This window comes from Marmota flaviventris, chromosome 17, assembly GCF_047511675.1.
Source record: "Marmota flaviventris isolate mMarFla1 chromosome 17, mMarFla1.hap1, whole genome shotgun sequence".
NCBI classification, from domain to species: Eukaryota; Metazoa; Chordata; class Mammalia; order Rodentia; family Sciuridae; genus Marmota; species Marmota flaviventris.
Genome location: NC_092514.1, coordinates 67,681,874 through 67,709,084, shown reverse-complemented (window position 1 = coordinate 67,709,084; position 27,211 = coordinate 67,681,874). Strand labels below are relative to the sequence as shown.

The window sequence follows — 27,211 nt, the reverse complement described above, 5'->3', positions numbered from 1 at the left end:
AAAACCCTCCTGTAGACTTTTTGATTTTGCAAAGCTGAACTTTTAAAAGCTTTGAAAGTACTTAGCCCAGCAAAATAAGCCTAAACCAAAGGCAGGGGGTGAATGATCAATACAAAATCCCTTGGAGACCATATAAAGCATTTTCTTTGGCTATTAAATACATATTTGATGTTATGAACACCATGTTGTGAGCTCTAGTCACATTACATACAGTAGGGCCCCAAAGCTGCTTCCTCCCCTCTAAGGTCACTTTGTGCCCATGGATCCACATCTCCCCATCCCCTCCCCCCTGGACCCTCCCCGGCTTCTGGTGACCAATCTTCTGCTCTCTATTTCTGTGGCTTCAGCTTCTGTTCATATTTTGATTTAGTAATTTAAGACAACATACACCATCAAGCTAAAAATACCTTGAAAACATATTAACTAACTAGCAAACTGTTTCTTTTCATAAAATTTTTTCTTTTATTTTATTGAACTCACGTTGCCTTCCTTCCAAATAAATGGTGATGCCAATCATGAAATATCTGGTTTTAGTGCTTAAGAAAAGAATGGTTAATAATAAAGCAATTCTTCATTAGAATATCATAGACCCTACTGGGTTGTTGTTTGTTTGTTTGTTTTTAACATACTACTATTTTTTTCCAGAATAAAAATTATTTGTTATGCAGCCATGTTCAGAACTCACCCTTCTTTTGACTGTGTCTTATTTGGTAAAAGTCTAAATTTAGCTCTAGTGCCATCATTTGCCATGTTTCCCTACCTCCTCCTAATGCTCCAATTTCATTTAGAACACACTTTCCTCACCACAGTTGTTAACACCTATTACAGTTTCTCAACTGTCCATGCCTTCTGATACATTTGACAACCATCAAGTAGGCCATCTCCTTGTTTAAATTTCTATTCCCAGGAGGAGACAATAAGTAGCCATCTTATTCTTGTTATTTAAATTATTTAAAATGTATCACAAATGTAACTTATCTTTTTTTTTTTAATTTTCAGCTTTTACACTTGGATTATGACGTAAATTCTAATGCATTTCTTGATGCACCAGTCAGCTCCAATCTAATTATAGCAACACATTTCATGTTGGCCTTTGACACTTTCCTCTATCTGGCACTCATGATGTACTTTGAAAAAATGTTTCCAAGTGAGTGGTTATGATTAAAATCAAACATCATTTGAGTAACATTCTTTCCTAGAACAGATTTCTTAATACATGTACGATTTATATGTTACAAACCACTTTGCTGCTTTTGTATAGCTAGTTAGCATGGCAGTTCAGAAACACACAAATGTAGATTTTTTTTTTTTTAATTGTAGCTCTAGAGATGGAACCTGAGCCTCATGTATACTAGGCAAGCATTTGCTAATGAACTGCACCCCCAGCAAATTATAAATTTGCTTCAGAGGAAAGTTATTGTCTAGGAATGAGATAAAACAGGAATATAAAGTTGCTTTCTAAAGTTCCACTGTTGAGTCTGAATAATTTTTTTGCCCCATTCTTCCCCTTTCCCACAAATGTGTTGTTTTGTTAAGTCCCATTCTATCTTCTCTTAAAATATTCATTTTATTTTTCCAGTAGGCATTTCCCAATGTCTTCTTCGCTTGTTAATAAAATGACACAGAATTCAACAGGCCCCAAATCATTTGCATTTTGATTCTAATATCTGGCTTTATTAGGGTTAATTGAACGTTTATTAAAATTCCTCCTGAAAACTTTTTAATCTCAGTTTCATTGCTTCCTATAGGAATAACTATTATAATAGAGATAGCTTGGTGATTTTTTTTTTCTTATGTAGTTGCACATGTTAAAACATGCTCATTGGGACTCAGGCCTAGCTTAATAGTTGAGCACTTTCTTTAGCATGAATGATTACCTGGGTTTAATACCCAGCATCAAAAGTAGAAACAAAAACACAAAAAATGTATTGCCTTGTGTTGACCAACAAGGCTTAGCAGCAAAGGGGTTGTATTGCCAGGCTAGGTTAGTGTCACTCTTCCCTAAAATTGCTTATTGACCTTATATTTGTCACTGGGTCATGCAGATGAATTTGGACATCAACATTCACCCTTGTTTTTCCTGAAGTCCTCATTTTGGTCATGACAACAAAAGGCTGATCATGTGATCCTTGAAGATAAAATAGATTCCAGTCCTTCATCTAATGACTCTTTTGAACCAGTGTCTCCAGAATTCCATGGGAAAGAAGCCATCAGGTAACAAGGATGTGAATGGAGTCCAGGCCAAGGTTGGGGAGCTAAGAATTGGTCCTGAGACAAGCAGAGTTCTCCCTGGGCTCTGGAGAAGTGACCATGCCACAACACTTGCATCACTTCTCATTTTAAAGAATTCCCTTACTAGCCCCCTGCAGGGTTGACATCTACATTAAATAAAAACTTAGATTTCACCAGTGAAGACATGTCAACAAAACTCTTGCTTGGATTCTTGGTCTTTTTGTTCGTTTCTTTCTTTCTCCATCCTTAGCCTCCCTACTTTCTTTGGCAACATTTATTCACACTTTATACACATTGCATTTATGATACTTCTCATTTTTTTGACAGTAAAATGGAATCAAAATAGAAATGAGAAAACCTAATTACATAGTTATTTATTATTTTTTTTTCATTTCCATACACAGTTAACTAAAGAGCTTTTCAAGCACCCATGTCTGTAAAAGAAGTATTTTTAAATAAAGTTTCTTTTGTTGTAGCAGAAAAAAAAAAGAAAAGAAAAGAGATCACCAACCTGTGCTAGTAGTTCACGCTGACCCTTTTAGTGTTGGGTGCCCATGTCCTCTCTTGCTCTGACTTCCTTAACTTTGCAGTCCAGAGATGGCCCTGTTCTCTATTAATTGATGTTAGACCATGGCCCAGTCCAGGGAAAGAGTCTCAACTGGTAAGACCCAAGCACAAATTTTTAAAACTCATCAGGTGATGCCAATGTCCAGCCAGGACCACAGTATTCTGCAGGATTCTTGAAGAATTCTGTCCCACAACCAGGACTGCAAGAGAGTGACTGCTACCTCTCTCTCCATCCTAAAGATCAGTTTCATCTGATTCTGGCAGCCAAACTGGAATTACAGACCAGAGAGAACTGTCACCTTGAAGTAGCTTTTCTTTTTTCTTTCTTTTTTTTTCAGAATCAGAAATATTACAAAAGAATATAAAGGAAAACCTGATAAAATAGAAGCTTTGAAAGGTAAAAAAATATATATTGAAGTCAATTTCATGATTTAAATTCACATTGTTTTGCTTTTATTGAGCAGTTAATGATAATATCTCAGATTTGAAAAGTTATTTGAACCCTATTATAAATTTTCCCCTCTAACACATCACTTTTACTTTATAAAAGTTAAGAAAAAGTGGGTGTTATAGAATTACATGTATTTAAAGTCTATAGTGATGTAACCTACAGATATTTTTTCCTACACCCTCAATTTTTCTTCTATAATCCAAAAGCTATTGGTAGATACTCTACTTTTTTTCCTTTTCTGAAGGGGGGGGGGCACTTACCTACTTACCACTTGGGAGTTTTAGCTATGTGATACTTTATTATTAATCTATTCTCCCATTCAATAAATACTAACATCCACCTACCATGCCAGGCAATTTCAATGAATTTAAGGGTATAAGGCATGTTTCATTCATTTTAATCAAATAACTTAAAAAATTCTAGAAAGGATTTTATAAAAATTAGTTTTTAAGGGTATTTTTATTTTGAACTTACAATGTTTTCACACTAGAAAATACAATCATTCCAGGAAATCAAGTATTAATTTATTGGTTCTGTAACAGAATGTTATTTGTGATTTTTATTATTTTCCTTCCTTCCTCCCATTTCCTCTCCCTCCTTCCTTATCTTACCTTCCATTCCTCCTAGACCTGGTATTGGACATTTATGAAGGCCAAATCACTGCAATCCTTGGTCACAGTGGAGCTGGAAAATCAACACTGTTAAATATTCTTAGTGGGTTGTCTGTTCCCACCAAAGGTGAGAGTTCTTTTTTCCAAAGTCAGGTTGACAAAGAAGTAAGCTGATAATATAAAATCCTCCTGGTTATTAATGATAAACACAGATACCAAAGAAAAAATGGAAATCTATTTGTAATATTATTCCATAAATGTTTGTGATGTTTAATTACTACATATAGAATGTAAGTATTTTGTGATGATTATTTTCATGGTCATCAGTTTGGCATTCCCATATGTATCTGTCAGCTTTTGCTGCATGACAAATACTCCCAAACTGAATGGCTTAAAATAAAAATTTTTTATTTTTTTTTTCATGACTCTGTGGGTTAACAGAGTGGTTTTTCTCTGTTCTGAACCAAGTGATTGACACTTGGTAATTTAACATGTGCCCCCTCACATATATGAGGCTTCAGATAGGACAGCTGCACCTCTGTTTTGGCATGGACTTTCATGTTGCAAGAGGCTAGATTGGGATTTTTACCCAATGTTCTTCATGATCCCAGCAACAAAAGAGGACAAGTCACAGTGTGTAGCTATTCATCAGCTCTATTTGTATCACTGTTGCTAAGGCCCCAGTGGGCATCTAGCCAAACCTAATTATAAATGGTAAGAGACTGCACTACATCATTAGGAATAAAATCCCAGATGGGAACTCCTTTTACAATTTACAACTGAAATGAAAATTCATAATGCCTAAATTGTATAAAGCTTGAAGATAAAATAGTTTATTGATTAGTGCATTGATTATGATTTTTTATTTAGAAATACTCTGTTTTACTCATTATCCAGATATTAATGTAGAATCTTTGTAACAGGTTCTGTCACCATCTACAATAATAAACTTTCAGAAATGGATGACCTAGAAAACATCATCAAGATCACTGGAATTTGTCCACAATCCAATGTGAAGTTTGACTTCCTGACTGTGGAAGAAAACCTCAGGCTATTTGCTAAAATAAGAGGGATTCTGCCACAAGAAGTGGAGCAAGAGGTATATAAATACATTAAAACTCATGTATTGGTCAAAGTGAGATTGCTAATCCTATTTGCTCAGTTTAGTTTTGTTTTTCTCTTTTATTAATTATCTGTGTGTAAGTCGTTGGTAAATGTTGAAGAGGAAAATCCAATTTAAGCAATAGTGAACATTTAGATAATTTACAATGTGCCGAGCATATCCTTTACTGTAAATGTAGAACTCATTTATTCCTTAGAACAACACTATGAGATAAAGCTGTTATTATTCCCATTTTATGCATGTAGAAACTGAGGTTCAGAGAGAAAGTAACTTGACTGAGATCACACAGCAGCTGAAAAAAGAAATGAATCTTGGTATATGACATACAATGTTGTCTTTTGATTAGATACAAAGAGTTTTGCTGGAATTGGAAATACAAAATATTCAGAATATCCTGGCTCAAAACTTAAGTGGTGGACAGAAAAGAAAACTAACCTTTGGGATTGCCATTTTAGGAGATCCTCAGGTGAGTTCAGCTAAATTTATGGGTGTTTTCAAGTTTTAGAAAGTGAAACTTTTGATGAGAATTCAAACCTTGTAATTGAAAAAGGACGTGTTTGATAAAATATTTGTAATAAAATATTCAAAATAAGAACAAAATCCTAATCACAATACCTTTTAAATACAAATAAAGGATGGGGGATGTAGCCCAGTGGTAGAGTGCTTGCCTGGCATACACGAGGCTCTGGGTTTGACCCTCAGTACTGCAAAAAAGTAAGTAAATAAATGCATATAAATAATATGGTCTTTACATTGTTTTCTGGAAAAACTTCACCTTAGGAGAAACACACATACACACACACACACACACACACACACACTCACATACACACACACACTTCTCCTTCATACCTCCCTCCTCTGCAGGTTTTCCTATTAGATGAACCCAGTGCTGGAATGGATCCCTTCTCAAGACACAGAATTTGGAACCTCCTGAAAGGGCGTAGAAGAGACCGTGTGATACTTTTTACTACTCAGTTCATGGATGAGGCTGACCTCCTGGCAGATAATTGCTGGTTTTCATTGAATATCCTCATGAGGACTTCAGGGTATTTGAGAGATGTGGATTGGTATTCTGGACAGCTCTATTTAATACTGGCAATCTAGCCATCCATGGTAATCTGTACCACTGGGGACGAGATGCAATTGGGCCCAAATCTTCTCGCCTCCAGCCATTTCTATGTATCTTGTAAAATTTGTATTATTTGATGATGTAGGAGTGGGCTGTTCCAGGGAAGTAAGTAGAGTCAGTATTCTAAGAGATTAATTCTCTCAGAATAGAGACATATCAACTTGAAATATCCAAAGAATTTTAATGTTTGATCCATCAAAATGTGTTATGTGATGATTCTCTATGATAGACAGTATATTCACATAGTTGAATCTCCCTGATGAGTTGGTGCAAAGATGACCTAAAATACATAAATTAGATTAAAATAAAGTAAGGACTTTATGGAGTCCTTACTAGCTCTGTCTCTGTGCAGACTATAGACACTCCTTAACTGGAGTTAGATCATACTGTGTTTTCTCAAAAAGCAAATGGAATTCATCTATTCCTTCCATGCTCCCCCTCCCTACCCCACTATGAGTCAGTCACTTTATATCAGAGAAAACATTCAGTATTTGTCTTTTGGGGATGGGCTAACTTCACTTAGCATTATCTTCTCCAACTCCATCCATTTATCTGCAAATGCCATGATTTTATTCTCTTTTATTGCTGAGTAATATTCCATTGTGTATTTATGCCACATTTTTTTAATCTATTCATCTATTGAAGGGCATCTAGGGGTTCCACAGTTTATCTATTGTGAATTGTGCTGCTTTAAACATTAATGTGGCTGTGTCCCTGTAGTATGCTGTTTTTAAGTCCTTTGGGTATAGACCAAGGAGAGGGATAGCTGGGTCAAATGGTGGTTCCATTCCCAGTTTTCCAAGGAATCTCCATACTGCTTTTGACTGCACCAATTTGCAGTCCCACCAGCAATGTACGAGTGTACCTTTCTCCCTACATCCTCGCCAACACTTATTGTTGTTTGTCTTCATAATAGCTGCCATTTGACTGGAGTGAGATGATAAACTCTAGGTAGGGCAGAGGGGTGGGAGGGGAAGAGAGGGGGCAGGGGGTTAGCAATGATGGTGGAATGTGATGGACATCATTATCCAAAGTACATCTATGAAGACATGAATTGGTATGAACATACTTTATATACAAACAGAGATATGAAAAATTGTGCTCCATATGCGTAATAAGAATTGTAATACATTCCACTGTCGTGTATTTAAAAAATAAAATCAATTAAAAAAAACTGCCTATCAAACTCTCTTCTTTGATTCTTCCTTTTCAGATAGGAAAGTGTTTCTCTCCAAAGGGAAACTGAAGTGTGCGGGTTCTTCATTGTTTCTGAAGAAAAAGTGGGGGATTGGTTATCACCTAAGGTAGGGCCCCCAGGGAAGGTTCTTTTGGTAAAAGAGAGGCTTGATGGAGATGGAAACAAACATGCCAAGAAGATCTGTGTTCATTATATCCAAGTGCTTGCACACCCACATGCACATATCTGTCATAGATGCCAAACAGGTACTGAGCTATTGATACAGAAATCATGTATATGTGAGAGTTGACGACTTTGGAGACGCCTGAGATTGAGAATATAAGATGGCAACAGAAGTTTAGATAAATGTGTGTTAGGAAATATATTCAGAATGCATGGTCTATGGAAACATGTATTAAGGGAACTTTTTCACTGATATATTCTTTCATACCCTAATCATCTCTCACCCAGGGTGTTAATATAATTTCCTACTTGCTTCCAATTCCTTCGGTGCTTCCTCCTTTTTCTTGACCTTCTCCTTTCCATTCTTCTCAATTATTAGTGTTTTGAATAGTAGCATGTGAGAGCTGTTATTTATTTGGATGATACTTAACATTATTTTATTTCAATCTTTTATTTTTGAGATGGGAATCATCATTACTTTTACTTTACAGATAAAATTATATACTCCCTATGTGTCTTAGACTGACTATTTTGTGCTGCTAGAACAAAGTACCTGAGACTGGGTAATTTATAAAGAATAAACATTTATTTCCTACAGTTCTGGAGGCTGGGAAGTCCAAGGTTGAGGGACCACACTTGGCACGGGTCTTCTCGCTGCATCATCCCATGGTAAAAGGAGAAAGGGCAAGAGATCACACACAGGGCAGGGTAGGGGGTAAACTCATCATTTTATCAGGAATCCATTCCCACAATAACTAACTCACCTCTATGATAATGGCATGAATCCATTCATGAAGAGAGAGCCTCATGACCTAATCACCTCTCAAAGCTTCCACATCTCAACACCATTGCACTGGGATTATTTCCAGCCCGTGAACTTTGAGAGACACGTTCAAACCATAACACTACGTTGTTGTGTGGTAGAGCCACGAATTGATTCTCAATATGTTTAGCTTCAAATCTAGTGTCCAAGACCATGTTTTAATTTTTAAATTAATTGGTTAGTTCTGATTTATATCATTTATACTTAAAAAAGAAAATAAAGATAAAATGACAAAACATAACAAACAAACTTCAGAAATTTTACCTACCAGAATCCAAACCATGTAGCCAAATAATGCTGGTGTGACCCGTCTGTCATGACTCCCATACCATGTACCCTGACCCAATTCAATACCCTTTAGTTAAAGTGAAATAGTCATTGCTCCTTATGCATGTCCTACCATGATCTACACTTTTTTTTTTTTTGAGGCTAGCTGTTGAACCCATTTCCACCTGTTTAAGTCCTAAAGAGTTAAATGGATAATATCTCATGCACACTTTGATAATCTTCCTGTTTTGTGTGATGTCCCAATTTTGTTTTTAATTCCCTGAAGCATTTAGTTTGCACTTTTTCTTAGAAGTTATTTAGACTTTTTGAAACTCAGTTTTCTCACTTATAAACTGGGAGTAATAACTCCCAGATTATAAGTAAAGGTTATAGAAAAATAAATGAGATGTTGCTTAGAATCTTGTGTAATATTGAGGACATACCTATGCTCTCAAAATAAAGGTGCTAGTCAAGATTCCCTGCCCATGACTCTTTCCATGGGCCTCTGGACAGTAATTTGCATAATTGCTTCATGTTCTTCTTCAAAGCCTGAGGTTAACAAATTATGGCCTTGTGAGCCAAATTCAGCCCCCTTCCTGTTTTTGTAAATGAAGTTTTGATTGAGCCCAGGCTTGCAATTCTCTTACATATTGCCTACAGAGCTTCTGAGACACAACAGAGAGTTGAAACACATGACTAGACTTTTCAGGCAATGTCTAAACTATTTGCTACCCAGCCATTTACAGAAAAAGTTTGCCAAGCCTGCCTTCCGACGGATAAGCTCCTGAGGAAAGACACTGTGTACCACTTACAAAGTCCTCCAGAACACCCAGCTCAAGTTCTTGTAAGGGGCCAGGAAATGTTTATAGCTTGTTCTATTTCATGACAGATTCCCTCAGTGGGTTTCACTACTTCTAGGAATAATACATATTCTTATAAGTTCACGCATGCCTTATGAGTAAATGGAATAATTCTGACTGAAGCATTTAGCTCAATAAAACAGCAACCATTTTTAAGGGCTAAGTGTTAGCATCCCTATTTTTCAGTTCTTAGCAACCTTAAATGTTAGAAATCATTATTCTATTTTACTAATGAGGAAACTGCTGAGATAGGTTAAATTAGATTTTTCAAATGGCAAAAACTAAGATTCAAAGTAAAATCATGACATATTGTTATCTACTATATACTTACTAACCTTGATTGTTCAATTTTTATTTCCTATAATGGGAAAATAGTATGGTGTGTTTGAATGGCTAGACTTCTCAATGATATTTTGTTCTTATTCAAAGTTTTGGGGTTGACACTAGAAAGAAAGCTAAAATTGGGGATCCCAGCTCCCCAAGCCCACATTCATCCATAATTAGTTTCTATCTATAACCCAGTTTCCTTCATAGCATTTACTACTATTGATAATTAGTTTACTTATCTGTTTGTTTTCTTCCTGTCTCCCTGACTAGATAATTTCATAAGTGCTGGCTAATGTTGTCTTATTCACCTTATACCCTGAGCACTTAGTAGGGTGATGTTTATCACATACTAAGAAATTTGCATTGAATGATTAACTCAATAACAGTACCTGTTTGGCATCTATGACTATCAAAAGTCTCTTGTTCTTTCAAACCAGTATGATAATCCTATTTAGCTAACTTAAACTTCCTCGGTTAGACATAATTGTCAACATTATCCATCTTGCTTATTCCTGATCTTTGTTGCATTCCTAGTATTTCTACCATGTAGTTATTCTCCACTTAAGGACCTGAATCACTATTGATCTTCTCCGGGCACCATCCCTCAGTAATATGACCAGTAATTCTGTTTAGCTTCATCTTTGCTTCCCCACATTACATTTATATGATTGGGATCTTTGTCCTCTTATTTAATGTTTTCATGTCCCGTTTTTTTGCATTAGATATTAGCTGGTTTTCTTTGTCCTATAGAGATTAGACTTGATTTTCATGCTATTGGAGACTATGTCAAAAAACATACCTTTTTTTTTTTTTTAACGCCAGTTTGCAGTTGAATGAACTATGTGCTCGGGAAAAGATAACATCCCTTGTTAAACAGCACATCCCTGATGCCAAATTATCAGCAGAAAGTGAAGGAAAGCTTGTCTATACACTACCCTTAGAAACAACCCATAGTTTTCCAGGTAATGTTTATAGAAACATGAAATTAGTATATAAATAATATCCATAATAAAAATAATGGTAACTTTTATAACTAACACTCATTGAGAACTTATGATGTTGTTCAGATATTTAAATGTAATCAGATCAATAGTCAAATAACAACTGCCTATAGTGGGAAATATTATTATATTGTGATAGTAATGCTTGTGCATTTTTAGAGAGCTTCTTTTAATTCTGTTCCCCTGGTGGTATATAGCAGAACATTCTAGTAATCATAACTGTACATGAACACAAATGGTTGAAACCTCTAGCTTAACTATGTTAATTAGCCCCATGATATAACTATTTCTCTTGGCCAGGCCGTTGTGATAACTTTGAGCTTTCCAGGCTAATGGACAGACGTTTACTAATTCTGTTTATCCTTCTGTTCCATGACCATGAAGGCTGACATTGAGTGGCTGGATCAATTAGCCTTGCCATATGTGTGGTTAACAAAGACACATAATTATTCTATAAAGTCACTCAAATATACATTTTATAACATAAATATTCCTTAGAAGCATTCAGCAAAGTGTTTGTAGTGTATTGTAAGAGTAATTAAAATATAGGGAAAGTTTGTAATAGTTTTAGGTAGAATGAAGAATAACACATGGTACTTGTTAGCAGTTCAAATTTCCTTTCTACCTTTCCATGTAAGATATTCCAGCTGAGACTGGACGCTTCTAACATCCTTCTGTCACTGGACTCTCCAGAATGAAGCCTCGGGTCTTCTATAATCACTCTAGTCTTAGAATCGTGTTTTTGCTTAAGCTTAATTACCCACTATAATTCAAATCCATGCAGGCAGGGACATTGCTCTTGGTTTTATGAACAATGATTGATGCCATAGTATTTTTAGGTAAATGAACTAAAGAAGGAACGGATACAAAAATTGCTAGAGGGAATCTCTGCTATCATACTTTCCTACTAGCCCAAGAAATTCTAAGTCGATTCTTCATTCTCTATTAGAACTCGGGAATTATTTTTCAGAAACAGAAACTAATTTTAAAATGACTTAGTTCCTCCGTCTGTCCTTTGACAGGTGCTTTGAGAACTGAAGAAGATTTTGAACCATCTACCTAATTCTCAAAAAATATGTTCTTTCTCTTCTGTTGGTAACAGCATGAATGTTTCCCATTTGTATCTGTTATCTGGGGGAAAAAATAATCTTTAAGTAAAAAAGTTTAGCATTGAGAAGTCCAAAATTTCATAATTAACTAAATCAGAAAAATCTAGAATGACGTTATAATAGAAACATAAATGAATATAAACTAATATTTGACCATGAGAGTAATATTTGGGTGAAATAGAAAATACATGGATTGAAGAATAAGATTATTTATTATGAAATGTTAATTTTAAAAATCTTAGACAAATCTTAAGCATAACTTCATATAATTTATTTATTTAATTTGGAAAGATGTCCTTAGTTTGCTCATGGCTTTTGCTGTTTTGATTCACTGCTCTGATTGTTTTCTTTAGAACTTTACACTGATGTTGATAGCAATCCTGGCCTAGGAATTGAGAATTATGGTGTTTCCATGACAACTTTGAATGAAGTGTTCCTGAAGCTAGAAGGAAAATCAGCGCTCGATGAATCAGGTAAATAAAATGCATGAAAATTTTGTGTGAAAATACTCATGCAGTGCAGTTCATAGCTCGAGAAGACCCTGTTCCAAAGATGTGATTGCGAAACGTTGGTTTCCATGACTAACGCATTTCTCAGATAGGCTTATGCAAAGATGAGCTGTGTCCTCTGTCAATATTGCCTTGACTGATTGCATAGCTCGATTTCCTGCATCCAAGGGTCATTGCCCTCCTCACATCCCAAGATCAATTTCAGATAGAACCTTCTTATCTTCCTTTCTGCACACTCTGCATCATTCTGCTGTGTGCTGCCCTCCAGGGTTTCTGAGAAGTCAGCTCTTAAACTTATTGAGGATGTCTTGTTATGATGAGCCATTTTCTCTTGCTGCTTTCAATATTCTCTTTTCTGACTAGCTTTGGACAGCTTGTTCATGTCTTTAGAGCTTTACATTTATCCTACATGGGGTAGGTTGGGCATCTTGGTGTTTTAGTCAGCTTTTTTTTTTTTGCTTTTGTGACTAAAAGACCCAACCAGAACAACTGTAGAGGAGAAAGATTTATTTAGGGGCTCACAGTTTCAGAGGTCTCAGTGCATCAGTGGCTGGCTCCATTCTTCAGGACTCAAGGTATGGCAGAGGGAACCAGTTCACATAATAACCAGAAAGCAGAGAGAGAGAGGCCTCCACTTGCCAGACACAAATATATACATTATAACCACACACCCAGTGAACCTCTTCCACACACCCAGTGAACCTCTTCCTCCAGCCACACCTCACCTGCCTCCAGTCACCACTCAGTGAATCCCATCAGGGATCAATCTACTGATTAGGTTAAGGCTATAACACAATCATTTCACCTCCAAACCTTGCATTGTCTCACACGTAAGCTTTTGGGGGACTCCTCACATCTAAACCCAAACACTTGGATATGGAAATTAGTGTTTTTCATCCAATTGGGGAAGTTTTTAGCCTCATTTCTTTCCTTCCTCTCCTTTCCTTCGGACACTGCCATTGTTTATTGGTGACTTGGTAACATCCTACATTTCTCTGGGACTCTTCATTTTCTTTGTTCCTTTTACTTTATGTTCCTTACCCTGACTAATCTCAATTTTACTTCTGTCATGTTCACCGATTGTTCTATTTGCTGAAATATGTTAAGTTCTGCCGGTAAATTTTTCACTTTCAGTTGGTACAATTTTCAACTCTAAAAATTTTATTGGGCTCTCTTTTATAATGTTTGCATCTTTAATGATGTGTTCAATTTGATGAGACAAGGTTGTCATACATGGTCACTTTAAAAAGCCCTTGCACCTATTCCCTTTCCTCTATTTTACTGATCTTCCTGTTTATGCTTTTTATAAAATTAGTGTCTTGTAGATACACATAATGTGAGATTCACTGTAGTATCCTCACATATGTACCTTGGAAAGTCAAGTCAAATTCATTCCACTGTTTTACCTTTATCCTGTCCCTCCTCCCTCCCCCCATCCCCTTCTTCTACATCCCTGATCTTTCTTTTATTTCTTATTTCTTTTAATGTGATTATTGCTATGGTTATGTTTATATCTATCATATTGGTCCCTTCTAGTCTTTGCTTTTTTATTCCTTCCTGCCATGATTTTTTATTAGTAGTAAATAACTTGCTTCCTTATTTCCTTTTTAGCTGTGGTTTTTTTGGTGTGTTATTTTTCATGGTCACTAGAAAAATTTATTTGTATACTATACTCCAGCATTGCTATACTGGTTCACACAAAATACAACTACCTTTAAATGAACACACTTATCTCCTCCCTTTTCCTTTTTGATATTTCCTATCATGCGTTGTAATTATATGTGCTTCTCAGTTATTATTATTAAACTCTCACCCAAGTCACATACACTTATATATCTGTAAATCAGTATCTTTATCTGAAGAGCTACAGACAGATGATTGATTGATAGAAATGAGTCAGAGAGAGAGAGAGAGAGAGAGAGAGAGAGAGAGAGAGAGAGAGAGAGAGAATATAACCGATTTTAATGTTCTCTTTTATTTGCCCATACGTTATGTCTCTATTGGGCTCCTAACTCTTCCCGCCTGATATTTTATCTAGTATAATTTATGATCAGCTTAAACAGCACCTTCTATCAGTTCTTATTTGGGACTTTTGAATTCTTTGGATCTGTGGGTGCAATTTATACTGAGCAAAAAAAAAAAAAAATCTTAGACATCTGGTGCTGCCCCACAGGCATTAGATTCCTCAGTTAGGTTTTCCAATCTTTGTTTTTCTTTGTGTTAGAAATTGGACAATGTCTAAAAAATAAAAAGGAAAGTAATTGGACAATGTAGGTTTGCCTGTCTTCAAAATCACAGCTGTCTTCTGTTCAGACTGTTCTGAAGCCCAACTATTAAACTCTCTATTCCTGATACTGTATCTTTTAACAGAATGTTTCCATTTGTTCATATTTTAACAGTTTCAGATTCTCTACTGAACTTACTTATTGGCTCACTGATATCCTTCATATTTTCCAGTGGATCTTGGAATAAATCATAAATATTTTTAAACCCATGTGTGTTAAACCCAACATTTGGACCACAATCACTGATGACCCACATCAGTAATGATTTTGACTATTCTTCTTTTCTCTCTCGGTCACATTTCCTGCTTCTTCTCATATCTTATATTTTTTCTTATATCATCGACATATTAAAAAAATAATAATAAACACAACAAAACAGTAAAGACTGAAGAAAGCAATGCCCAGAAAAATGAGTTGACTCTTTTTTCTGTCAGGATGCTGATACAGATCACTAGATTGACCTGATCTGTATTTGGCAAGTATGTGTACTTTTGGACAGCTTTTCCTCCTTTCCCACTTCCACATGATTTGAAGGTCAAATCAAATCTTTCCCTTCGGAATGACCTTGAGTTACAGCATTAATGCTAAACTCTTCAGACCTACAGGAATCTCTGAGTTAGTGTGGGTGAGAGTGAAATCGAATCACATGGATGCAAACACACAGGTGATGCTTTTGCTGGGAATTCGGAGAAAGGAGGCAGAGCCAGAGAGCAGTGTGGAAATCTGGATTGTGGGGCTGGCTCTTGACAAAGGGAGAAGCTGAGTGTTATTCATGGGAAAGGGTTGCTTGCAGGGGTGGGCTAGAGTTTAGCCATATTAATTGCCTTTGGGTGCCTTCTAAAGGTGTTTTTCCTTGTCCTAGAGTCAAAATCACCTCTCTCCTAATGATGCTGCGTTTGCCTGTGGTAAGGATGAGTCCCTGTAGCTTTTAAGAGAAGACAAATCATGCAAATAACAGGTTCAGGGCCCGGGAACTTCCTACTTTGGTGTCTCCTCAACGGTTTTGTCCTTTGGTTTGTTTATCACTGGCTTTACTGATGCACCTGGTTTTTGAAGCTGAAAATGTTTAAGGGTGAGTGAGCAAGGCATATACCAAGCTTTTGGAATCTGACAACCTCCAAGTTAGGGTAGGGAAGTAGGGAAAAGCACACATCCTCTTTTTAAAGGCTGTTAGGCTACGAAGCTCCAAGAGTGCATCTGCCCTTTTTCAGAACAGGGGTCCTGACTGTTCTCGGCACCACCCCCTCCACCAAATCCTCCAGCAGCAGAAATTTCCTTGACTTTGTGCCTGCCACCCTATTTTATTGCATTTTAAAAATTTATTGGTTTATTTGACCACTGGGTACTGAGCCCTACTCTCCACTTAAATCAAACTTTGCCCCAGCTCTCCCTCCACCTTACCATCCTCTACGCAGACTTCAGCATGGTCACTGAAGTGGCCAGCGCTATACCCAGCAGAGGCCCATGTGTCCTCAGTTACCCCTTCTGTGGGCTGGCTATTGGTGGACGCTGTAATTCACACAGAGAGCCCCACTTGCCTTCATGTCTTGCAGGAGACCCTGGGCACCTCCATGTGGCCCTCTCTGTTTTTCCTTCTGCCCCAACCTCTGGTGCACTGTTCGCATGCACTTGGTGAAGGGCCCCCTTGGGAAAGAATTGGTAGAGAGCGTGGACTCATTTTGTGACTTTGGCACCACGTGATTCTAGATGGGTACGGTAGCCCAAATGTGACCATAAGGGTTTGTTTCATCCTGCTGTTGGCCCTTTGTCCATGCCTTTGGTGGGCTCTCCTTCTGCCCTGTCCCTAAGGATGAATGCAGACATAGGAATCTTCTCCCCTATGAATGAAATAGCTTCTCTTTTAATGAAAGTTAATCTTTTTAGTTTTCATGATGCCCTCATCTTTCTAATGGATTAAAAATGACAAATATCTATTATTTAAAACGATTCTTTTAATGTGCTTCTCACCGCTATCTTGTTCAAGATCTTTATGTCAGAGTGTGAATTTTTCTGTGCATTTCTGGGGCTTTGAGTCGGGTTTATTTTAGCATTGTACAGTGGGCAGCCTCCTGGGGACCTAGAGATAGCAGAGAATGTGCAAAGGGTAGAAGAGTGCAGCCTCAAACACTGTGCACATTTTAAATCTCTCCAGTAATGACGATTTATAATTGACCTCCAGGTGGATAACTTATCATTCATAGTTCACCCCCTGTGTGTAGCATGTCAATCTGTAGCTTGCTTCTCTAAGTGAACACACAGAAGATTGCTTTCTTTACTAAATTTGCAAATTACACGAGGCACTAAAATGACCTTGCATTTTTAATCTCATCTCTCTAATGTACAGTGCATATTCGAATTATCTAGGAGCTTCTTTCCACTCCTCTTTTTGTTCAAAAAACAAATCTTGTAAATATTTCCCTAGCTCAAGGCAGCAGCCAGGAAGGCCATGTCTACAGGAAAAGACTCGAATTACCGTCAAACAAGCTCATGCCGTAGGCTCAATATTACACATCTGAAGTGGGATTTAATAAATTGTTTCTTTTGTGGTTTGCAGGTGTCAACATTCTAGGAGAAGCACAAGGGGAAAGAGGTGGGGACACAGAAAGACTTGTTGAGATGGAACAAATTCTCTCCTCACTTATGGAGATGAGAAAGACAGTAGGGGGCGTGGCTCTCTGGGGTTGACAGATCTGTGCAATTGCAAAGGTTCGTTTGCTAAAGTTGAAGCACGAAAGAAAAGCTCTTCTATCACTGTGAGTAGCAGAGTGCCGCAGAGTTTTCCCTTTAGCTGATGTGTGGAAAATAACTAAGGGGTAAAAATAAGAGGGAAATTTTTTTTTTAATTTCCTGTGTCTACAAAACTAGAAAAAGTATAATATTTATTTAGTCAGTGGTCTAGTGGTTTTCTATTAGGGGACTAACAGGTCCAGAGACAATTCTAGAGGAAAAGTTGGAATGCTGTGAACTTCCCTGTAATATTTCTTCTCACTCAAATTCTGCACTATGACAGGTGGCAGACGTGTTAGGAAGTGGTCCTCTTTCCCAGGATCTATCTTAGTGGTTATCCTACTCATTCTTCCCTAGATGTCAAGATTCCCCTCCAGTCGGTATAAGCAGTTCACTCTCCTTCCCGACTCTGTGCACAGAAGACACGGTCCCTGCTCCCAAACTCACATCATCTCCTTTTGTACCTTAACACCCATCGTACCTTGGCTGTCAATCAATGCCGTGTCTCTGAACACTGTATTTTGCTTTAGGAATAAGGAGGTCGGTAGCCTGCCACACAATTGAATCTCAGTAAATATTTGCTAAAGAAATAAGTAATGAGAATTTGAGCAAGATTTAAGAATAAACCTTCCCTATTAAACTGGAAACACTACATACCAGTCTAGAGAGAGTGAAGTATAAAGAGATGCCCGTCATTTTGCTGACTTCAGACAAAATGTTATTATAAATTAAGGATGGGGAAAGGTTTTGAAGAAACATAATGGCCGTATAAGAAGATATTTCGATTTATCTGAATGGAGAATGTAGGAAAATAAAGACTAAAATATAATTAAAGATTTGAGCCTGGAAACTAAAGAAATCACATCACTCCCAAGTATAAGAAGAGGAGTGGACATGAAGAAAGTCATGGGCAAGGTGTTGAGGAATGGCTGGTAGAGGGCAGAGCATCGCTCTGGAGCATGGGAGGCAGGCAGGACCTGAGCATGAGGGACAGGACACATCCCACGGAGGGGTATGGGCTGCCCAAAGGCCAGAGCAAGGGAAGGGAAGGATAAATCTACAGTTTCTCCCCTCCAATTTAGGAGGAAAAAGGACAAAATACTCAAGAAATGAGCAGAGAGCTGTGTTTAATTTTCAATTTCTTGACCTCAGTACATTGCAATCTGCTCAGACCCTTCTAAAAATTAGGAAATGATGGTGCATTGATTCACATTGGCAGTTTTATCCCATACAGGTTGTTGATTCTGGTGGTTGGATTTTCCCCTCTTTTTTTGGAGTATATCTTGGTGAAAGTTCATCAAAATAGTTACACTTTGGAACTGTCTCCTCATCTGTACTTCCTGGCTCCTGGACAACAGCCACGGGACCCTCTCACTCGATTATTGATCATCAATAACACAGGTAATGATGTGTTTCAAATGTAGTATGGATCCATGGATTAATACTTTAGTCTTAAATTGTTAAATAATATTCTGTAGGAGGGAGACTCCACATTTTATTAGTCACCCATCACAGATGGATAATTTCCCCCATTAATTAGTTATATAAATATTGCTTTTAAAAATGTTAATCTGTACATTCTTTGTGTGAACATAAGTATTCATTTTGGGGGGGGATCATCCTAGGAATACAATTGTTGGGTTACAAGATGATGTAACTTTAAGGATGTCCAAACTATTTTTCAAAGTGAAAAACTTTATATTCACACCAGGGTTCTAATTTCTGCATAGGCTTGCCGACATTCATTGTTTCCTGTCTTTTTATTCCACCCATCACAGAGTGTCTAGCGATACCCTGTGGGTTGTATCGGTGTTTTGCTAAGGCTCCTGGTGTTGAACATCTCTTCGTGTGCTTACTGACCTGTTCAGAAAGAGTTCTTACCAAATTTTAGCAGATTTGCTTGAATAAATATTTCTTCATTTTCTATATACCCTTGGGACAGTTTCCAGAGATTTTTACTAGTTGGGTTTTTCTTTTTAGTAATTTTTATAGTTATTAGTCATTCTTCTGCAGGAGAGGGCTGTGGAGTCTTTCATATAATCACCATTCAACAGGTTGCTTTCCTGTTATCAAGAGGCATTTTGAAATCCAATTAATAATCTTATTGGATTTCAAATAATTAATTAATTAATTAATCTATCTATCTTACTCAGTAGTAAAGTGAGCTTTAGTAAATTTGATGGTTAATTAGTTAGTAGGAATTATCTGTCACTAAAACCTCCATTCCAAGATTCTAGGAGAAAACAAAAACAATTTCAAAAACCATGTGGTATTTTTAAAGATTTGTGCATTATCTAAGCACAAGCAAATACTCATACAAAGTGAACTCCTTGAGAAATGCATAGATTCTTAATTCACAGAAGCAGGCATGTTACCAGGTGGAAAATATCCTCACGGTCCATGTTATAGTAAGTGACATTAAAAGACATTGTAACATAACTACACAAATTGAGATTAATTTTTTTAAGTTTGTAAATATCTGTTAAATTACATCTCAGGGGCGAGCATTGATGAGTTTGTCCATGCCGTGGAGCACCAGAGCATAGCTGTGGAAGTAGATGCAGCTGGAACTAGAAATGGTATAGATGACTCTTCTTATAATGGAGCCATTATAGTATTTCATAATGAAAAGGTATGCTGGTCTACATTTAGTAATTTTACCAAAGGTGTGGGAAGATAACATAATATGAATGTACTCCAGCCTCCAATTTAAAAAGCAAAAATGAAAAACAAGTACTGTTTCATTTACTTGGCAAATTGCATTCCTTGGTATAATACATGATAAATTTATATATCTATCACTATTTACCAATACAAACTGTGTATATTAGCAACATTCATAGTGTAAAAATACCCCTTGTCAAGTGTACATTTATGTGAAAGAATCTGTAGTTTCTCTCAAGGAGCTTTCTAATACATATATCTGGAACTTCTGATTCATTCTAAACAATAAACACCCAAAACCTGATTCTATCCCTAAGCAAGACACTAGTGTCCTGAAAATCAAATGCATGGTTTGTTTGTTTGTTTGTTTACTATATACATGTTTTCTTTTATACTAGTATTTGTTTTTATTTCCACAGTATTTTTTGCTTACAAAGTGTTTGTGAATTTTAAAAAATTATTTGGCACCACATTAAAAACATAATCTTGGGGCTGAAAATGTGACTGAGTGGTAGAGCGTTTGTCTAGCATGTGTGAAGCCCGGGGCTGTATCCCAGCACTGAGAAAAAAAAAAAAAAAAAAACAGAAACAAACAAACAACAAAAAAAATCCAAAATTTTGAAAAGTGATCTCAAATGAAAGTATTAAATTTTGGCTTCTATGGGGAAAAAAAAAAAACCACAAAGATCTTTGCTAATTCGTAAACTTGTCTGTGTTTTAGAAATACGACTTTTTATTAGCATGCAATACCAAAAGACTGAATTGCTTCCCAGTTCTCATGGATGTTGTTAGTAACGGGCTACTTGGAATGGTTACACCATCAGCACATATTCAAACTGAGTGGAGCACATTTTTGAGGGTGAGTATAACTCTTACGGACTCTCCTCCCAGATCGTGCTTTTCAGAGCTGGCATCTAATTCTTGGTGAGTGAACCACACTGGTATACATTAACATTTGGATTCATGCTGTTTCTGCAGCTCTGGAAAATTCAATCTACTTTTTTAGAGTTTCAAATGTTTTTAAAATGCAAAGTAGAACTAACAAGACATTTTCCAAAGAAAAAGATGAAACCACAAAAAAGTGAAATTGTGTGGCACTGTGACTAGCAAAAAAAATTAATGAACCAGAAAAACGAGGAGGTACTAGAGGAAAGCAGACAGGATGGCAGGCAGGAAGGAAGAAGGGTGACATTTTCACAACTTTAAGAAATGCTACAAAAGAAGAAAATTCAGGACAAAGTTAAGCCTGGAATTGCACACTGTTGACGTTAGAAGTAGGCCAGGTTCTTGTCCAAAGTATTCATTCTTTTGGCCTTCCTTAGACCTACTAGGTGAGCTTTCCCAAATACGGGATGAAAAAATTCCTGTTTCTAAACAAAGGCCCAGGAGACTGGAATGCACACAGCCCATTAAGTTGGGAAAACAGAGTAACTATGATAGCTTATAATGATTTGTTTACTTCATAAATAATTTCACCCCTTTGGAGATACAGGGATCGTGTATTTCTTAAACACATGTGTATCAATATCTTGTACTTAGGAAAAGGTGTAGAACATAATAAGCACTAAATAACTTATTTGTTAAAGACACAAATGGATGCAAGTGGTCCTCAAATTGTTTCCATCTCACACAACTCTAGAGTTCTATGATAATATAGATGGACATTGATCCTTTACACATTTTTATACAGAATGAACCACATATCCATCATTATTTTCATATGCTCAACAAAAAATTTTGTGTCACCTTCTCATACCATCTCATTATATGCTCAGGAAATAAAGATGTCTTTCATTAAGGGTGCTTAAGGAATTTAATAATTAAAGCCAAAGGTTTTAGTCACACATTGAGCATTAATTAATCTTAGAATGTGTGCTGTGATGGTTCATGAAAGAAAAGTGACCGCAACACTCGGAGCGACCAAGAGATCTTTATTGCAGCAGTGCAACAGAGGAGGAAAGAAAGAAAGAGAGAGAGAGAGAGAGGAAGCGCGTGCAAGAGAGAGATAGAGAAAGCAAGAGAGAGAACCAGAGAGAGAGGGGCCCGGCAGGAGGGAGTTTTTATAGCCCAAATCTAATGAGGTCTTTGGGTCTGCAAGCTGCCTTGTTGGCACAAGGGGGGTTAAGTGTTCGGCTTTGAGCAGGGGGTTGAGTGTTCAGCCTTGAGCGGGGGCTTGGGCGTTTGGACTTGAAGCAAATAGTTGATAAAGAACCAGACAGAGGGTTTGAGTGGCCAGGTCATCCTGCAGCTAACTTTGTTTGGCATGCCCTGCAGACAGCTTACTCAGCCTGTCCTGCACCTAACAGTTCATTTAACCATTAATAACTGCGAAGGTCTTCTCAACTTTCTTAAAGCAGGATACCTAATTTAGTAAATTCCCTCTCTAGGGGAATCCTATTTTAACTAGACTGAGTCTAATACCAGCCGGCTAGTTCATCTTGTATTTATGTAACCCACAGATTTACTTTAAACTCTATCTCCAGCAACTCGTTTTATTGGTTGTTCAAATTTACCTTCTCGTTGTCCCCAAAGTAGGAGCTACCTGGAGTTTCAGACTGCCATGCCCCTGTCCCACCCAGAGTCAATGGTTTCACACTGAAGCCTGAAGGGGCCCACACTCTGTGTGCACCAGGAGCATGACAGTAAATGTCACTGTCATGATTGATTTTGTGGTTAGCAAGAGTCATTCTGAGGCTCCAGCTGAAGATAACCGGGATGTGGTTATTACCCCTGCATTGACTTCCAAGACAATTCGCAATTATTCCATCCTTAAAGAGGGTCACGATCAGGAACAGCAATAAATTTTCTCCCATGCTTTCATTCTCCTTTCTCGTACTTCACCTCTACTTGTGAATCCTCAACCAAGATTGATCTGGTCTCTCGATGTTAACTGGGATGACTTCTCACTGGCTGAGAAATATGGTATTTGATTTAGGTAGGCTATCACATTCTAAATAAGACCTATTAGAAAATTCCAAGTGTTGACTCTGAATTATCACTTATTACTTAGCATCAGAATAAAGTTTAGAATGCTAAGGTAAGGAGAGGGTTAAGGAGAGGTTTGCTGGTACTACTTTCCAACTGTGGGATATGATTAACGTGTGCATGTTCTTTGAATTGATTTCCTTACCTATAAATTTGAGTATAAAGTCAAAAGATTAAAAGTGAAGCTTCAAAGCTATAATAATAATAATGAAAGGACTGAGAATCTCAATAGGAACCTGCAGCAGGATTCCATAAAAACATTAACATTGATTAATGTTTGAAATTTTATTGCAGAAAATGAACTTAGAAATCCCTACTTCAGTTCATTGTGCTCTTTGCTTTTCCAGAGAATATGGGATAATCCATTTGAAATCCTGGGATACACCTTATTCTGGCTGGTTTTGGCATCCAGCTGCCCTCCTTACATTGCCATGAGCAGCATTGATGATTACAAGGTAACAATGAGTAATGAAATTTCCCACTAAATTGTTTAATTAGCAGATAATGGTAATATAAGATTTTCCATGAAGATACTTATGCATATATAATTGAGCATTCAATTCAGGCATAAATTCTACTGAATTAAAATAATAGGAAGTTTCATAAGTGGAAATATAAGTATATATAAATAAATGGATAATAGAGAATGATTCTAAAATTTCGAAAGATATACAAAGAACCTTGAATAGACAAAATAACTTTGGAAAAGAAAAAACAAAAGTTAGAACATTTGAGCTTCTGACTTTTAAGTCTCATTACAAAGTTACAGTCATTAAGAACAGGTTGTGTTAATTAAGAATAATCTCACAGGTATCTGAAATGGAATAATCATTTCAAAAATAAATGCACACATATAATATCATCCGCTGATTTCAGTAAAACTGCCCAGAAGCTCACCTGAGGCTGTTACCCTCTAGGGGTGTTGGGTTTATTGTCTCCGTTCAGCAAAGAATTGAAGAACAGGACACAGAGATAGCAAGCAAGCGGCAGGTTTATTGCAAAAGCTACAGAGACAGACTTCTTCAAGGAGAAGGGGCCCCTGAGCCAGGAGTCCAGTGGAGGAGATTTGGGTTGTTCTTTTCATGGTCTCTGGAATTTCCTCCTTGTCTCCTCCCCTGTCCACATGCCCCTCGCTGTCATTCATTGGTGCCCCCTCTGTTTATGTGTCTGTTTTAGTTTTTCTATTGGATCCCATGCTTAGGGACACAAGTATAGAAGTGTCTGTCTGATTGGGTCCCCCGCTTATGTCCACACGCACTTTTGTCAAGCAGGAAGTTGGCCTCCTTGGAAGACCCTCTCCATGTTCCTTTTTTCTGGCCCTGGCCCAGACCTCCTTACTCATCTTCTTGTCCTGGCTGCTTAAGCCGGTCCCTATCTCCCTCGGGGTTAAGGCTAGACTTTTTAGCAAATTGGGATGGGACAGCTTGATACCATTATGAGGAAAAAAAAAGTGATCTTAGCACAAACCTCACACCAGACACAAAATTAATTTGCAATGAATCATAGACCTTGGGGTAGGCAAATATTTCTTAGATGAGAAAGAGGTACTATAGACTATAAAAGGGGAAAAAAAGAGATAATCTTGAACTTCATCAAAGTAAAAGTAGCTTCTTCTCCTTGTATAAACACCAATAAAGAAAAAAAAAAAGTCAAGTCACAGGTTGATAGAAAAATGTCCATACTACTTATGTATCTGACAAAAGATTTTATCAAAAATACGTAATGAACTGATACCTCAGTAGTGAACATAAGTCAATTTTAAAAATGGGCAAAATATTTAAACAGATACTTCACCAAAGACAGACAGATGGAAAATACTGCCATGAAATGATAGCTAAAACCATGAGTAATAAGAAAGTTACCCCAACAAGATACTTCTACATAACATGAATATTGTTGAAATGACTGGAGAAATCAAGTTTTTGAGGAGTGGTGAAACTAGTACCTCTCATGCACAGCTGGTGACCATCACTTTGCAAAGCAATTTGACTGTTTCTTGTAAAGTTAAAAATACACCTCCTGCTGCAACTCCGCAACTCTTCTCCTGAGTATTCAAGAAATAAAAGCCAGGTGTGTTGGTGCACACCTGTAATCCCAGCAGCATGGGAGACTGAGGCAGCAGAATCACAAGTTCAAAGCCAGACTCAGCAACTTAGTGAGATCCTGTCTCAAAATAAAATATCAAAGGGGCTAGGAGGATGTGGCTCAGTGGCTAAGAGCTCCTGGGTTCAATCTCCCAGTACTGGAAAAAAAGAAAAAAGAAAAAAAAAAAAAGAAAGTCACATTGACTTGAACAGAAGCTTTATTCATACTAGTCAACAACTTTAAAAAACACCACTGTTCCATCAAGATGTGAACTGGTAAATTCTGGTATGGCCATATGATAGAATATTACTCAGCAATGTAAAAGAATAGAAAATAATAAATCCATTGGTGTGGAGGAATCTCAGAACCAAGAATGAAGACAGACGCAAAAGAAAAAATACTAAAGGATTTCATTTAAGTGAAATTCTTAGGTAAAACTAACCTATAGTGACTAAAGGCATGTTTGTGGGTTTTTTGTTTGTTTGTTTTTTGCTTTGTTTGGGGATCTTTTTGTAACCAGTAGTAAAGGCTTTTGAAAGGAGCACAAGAAATTTGGGAGAATAGTGGAAATGCTCCAGGCCTTGATGGTTGTGGTGAATGAATATATGCATTCATCAAGCCTCATGCAGCTGCATATTTATTATGGGTACTTATTCTTGTTTGAAAACTATACTTCAAAAAAGTTAACTGGAAAGTCAATGTTGAAGTAGAAGGAAATGACATGTTGGAAAACTCAGACTTTAAAAAGTTAAACTCCAGTGTTGAGCTGACAATTTGTAAATTCTGATTCACAGTTTTTCATTCACCCAAATGAATAGTTTATGTGTCTACAAATCACCCGAGCATCCTGCTAAAATGAAGATTCTGATTCAGTAGTCAAGTCTTGAAGGGCAGTCATAGGGTGGCACGTTTATATGACCATCTCAGGCTACGCTCATTAGTTTAGTCACAGATTGCAATAGAATATATTTTAACATTCCATTTTTGTTACTCTATTATATAAAATCCATGAGACCTTGCAGAAGTATCCCTGTTTCCTCACCTTCCTCTGCTTCACTTCCTGCCTCTCCCAAACTAGTTCCGTTGCCCAGGAAAAGAGAACATGCCCCACGTACTGTTCCCTTTCAAGGGCAGAATCTGCAGGAATCCTAAGAGATGCTGTTCCCAGATGTGATAGATACTGATAGTCACTGATAGTCAGTCACTCTGGAGTTAATATTGTCCAGACTTTAAGACTTCTCCTAAGGAAACCGCCAGAACGAACTTTCTTTGGCTGTACCACAATTTCACCGTCTTTATCCTAAGACCTTGTCTGTCATTTCTCTGTTTCTTCGGAGGTTTTTACCCCTCTGTATAAGTTGGGAAATCCTCAGCTCTCAGCTTGGGGCATCCTTCTCATGATCAATGCTATTGTCTCCCAGCTAAGCTCATCTACCATTAGGGTTTCGGATCCTCCCTCTCTGCTGCTCACTCACAGATTGGACTCCATGAACCATCTCTAATTTGACCTCTATTTTGACCTTCAATGTGACTCTAGATTCCCTCTCAGCATTTCCTTTGTAAGTATCAGAGAAGTATCAAATTTCATGCTTGCAAAACTGAATTTGGGATTTTCTTAAACACATCACCCCTTCCTATTTTCTGTGTTCTTCAACAGAAGTACCAGGTGCTCTGTCACCCTCCCAGCAACCCAAGTTGATCCTTCCTTCCTCTCGTCCCAGTGTATCTAGTCATCACCAAGTCCTGATCCATTCTCCCACCTGAATGGACCTGTGTGATGTTGGGAGACTTTGATATGAATTTTCAGGTCACATTACAAATTAGTTAGGAGCATCACCTAACTAATCAGAGCCCACCAACACCTGAATTTAGATGTTTTTTAAAATGAAAAAAAATGATTCCACATTACTAGAATAGTTCAATGTATAAGTGTGCTAAAATCACATCAATTGTCATGTAGTTTGAAAATACATAATTTAATGTGTTTTTTCAGAGAATAACAAGAAATACAAATCATATTTATATTTATGATTCTCTTTTATGTACATATACATACGTATTTGGATGGGTAGTGAGTATATGAATGTGGACTA

At 37.2% G+C, this 27,211-nt stretch overlaps 1 protein-coding gene across 1 annotated transcript in view; it reads left to right on the top strand.

Moving 5' to 3' along the window:
* The window catches only part of Abca8 (ATP binding cassette subfamily A member 8), a 58,929-nt gene that overhangs the window by 13,381 nt on the left and 18,337 nt on the right, over positions 1-27,211 (top strand). Inside the window, 15 exon segments of the mRNA XM_071604038.1 lie at positions 1,000-1,147; positions 2,046-2,214; positions 3,138-3,196; positions 3,878-3,988; positions 4,785-4,960; positions 5,331-5,450; positions 5,852-5,993; positions 7,333-7,420; positions 10,576-10,715; positions 12,217-12,336; positions 17,212-17,410; positions 18,619-18,785; positions 19,883-20,016; positions 20,770-20,907; positions 23,381-23,488. Coding sequence (XP_071460139.1) covers positions 1,000-1,147; positions 2,046-2,214; positions 3,138-3,196; positions 3,878-3,988; positions 4,785-4,960; positions 5,331-5,450; positions 5,852-5,993; positions 7,333-7,420; positions 10,576-10,715; positions 12,217-12,336; positions 17,212-17,410; positions 18,619-18,785; positions 19,883-20,016; positions 20,770-20,907; positions 23,381-23,488 — 2,019 coding nt within the window.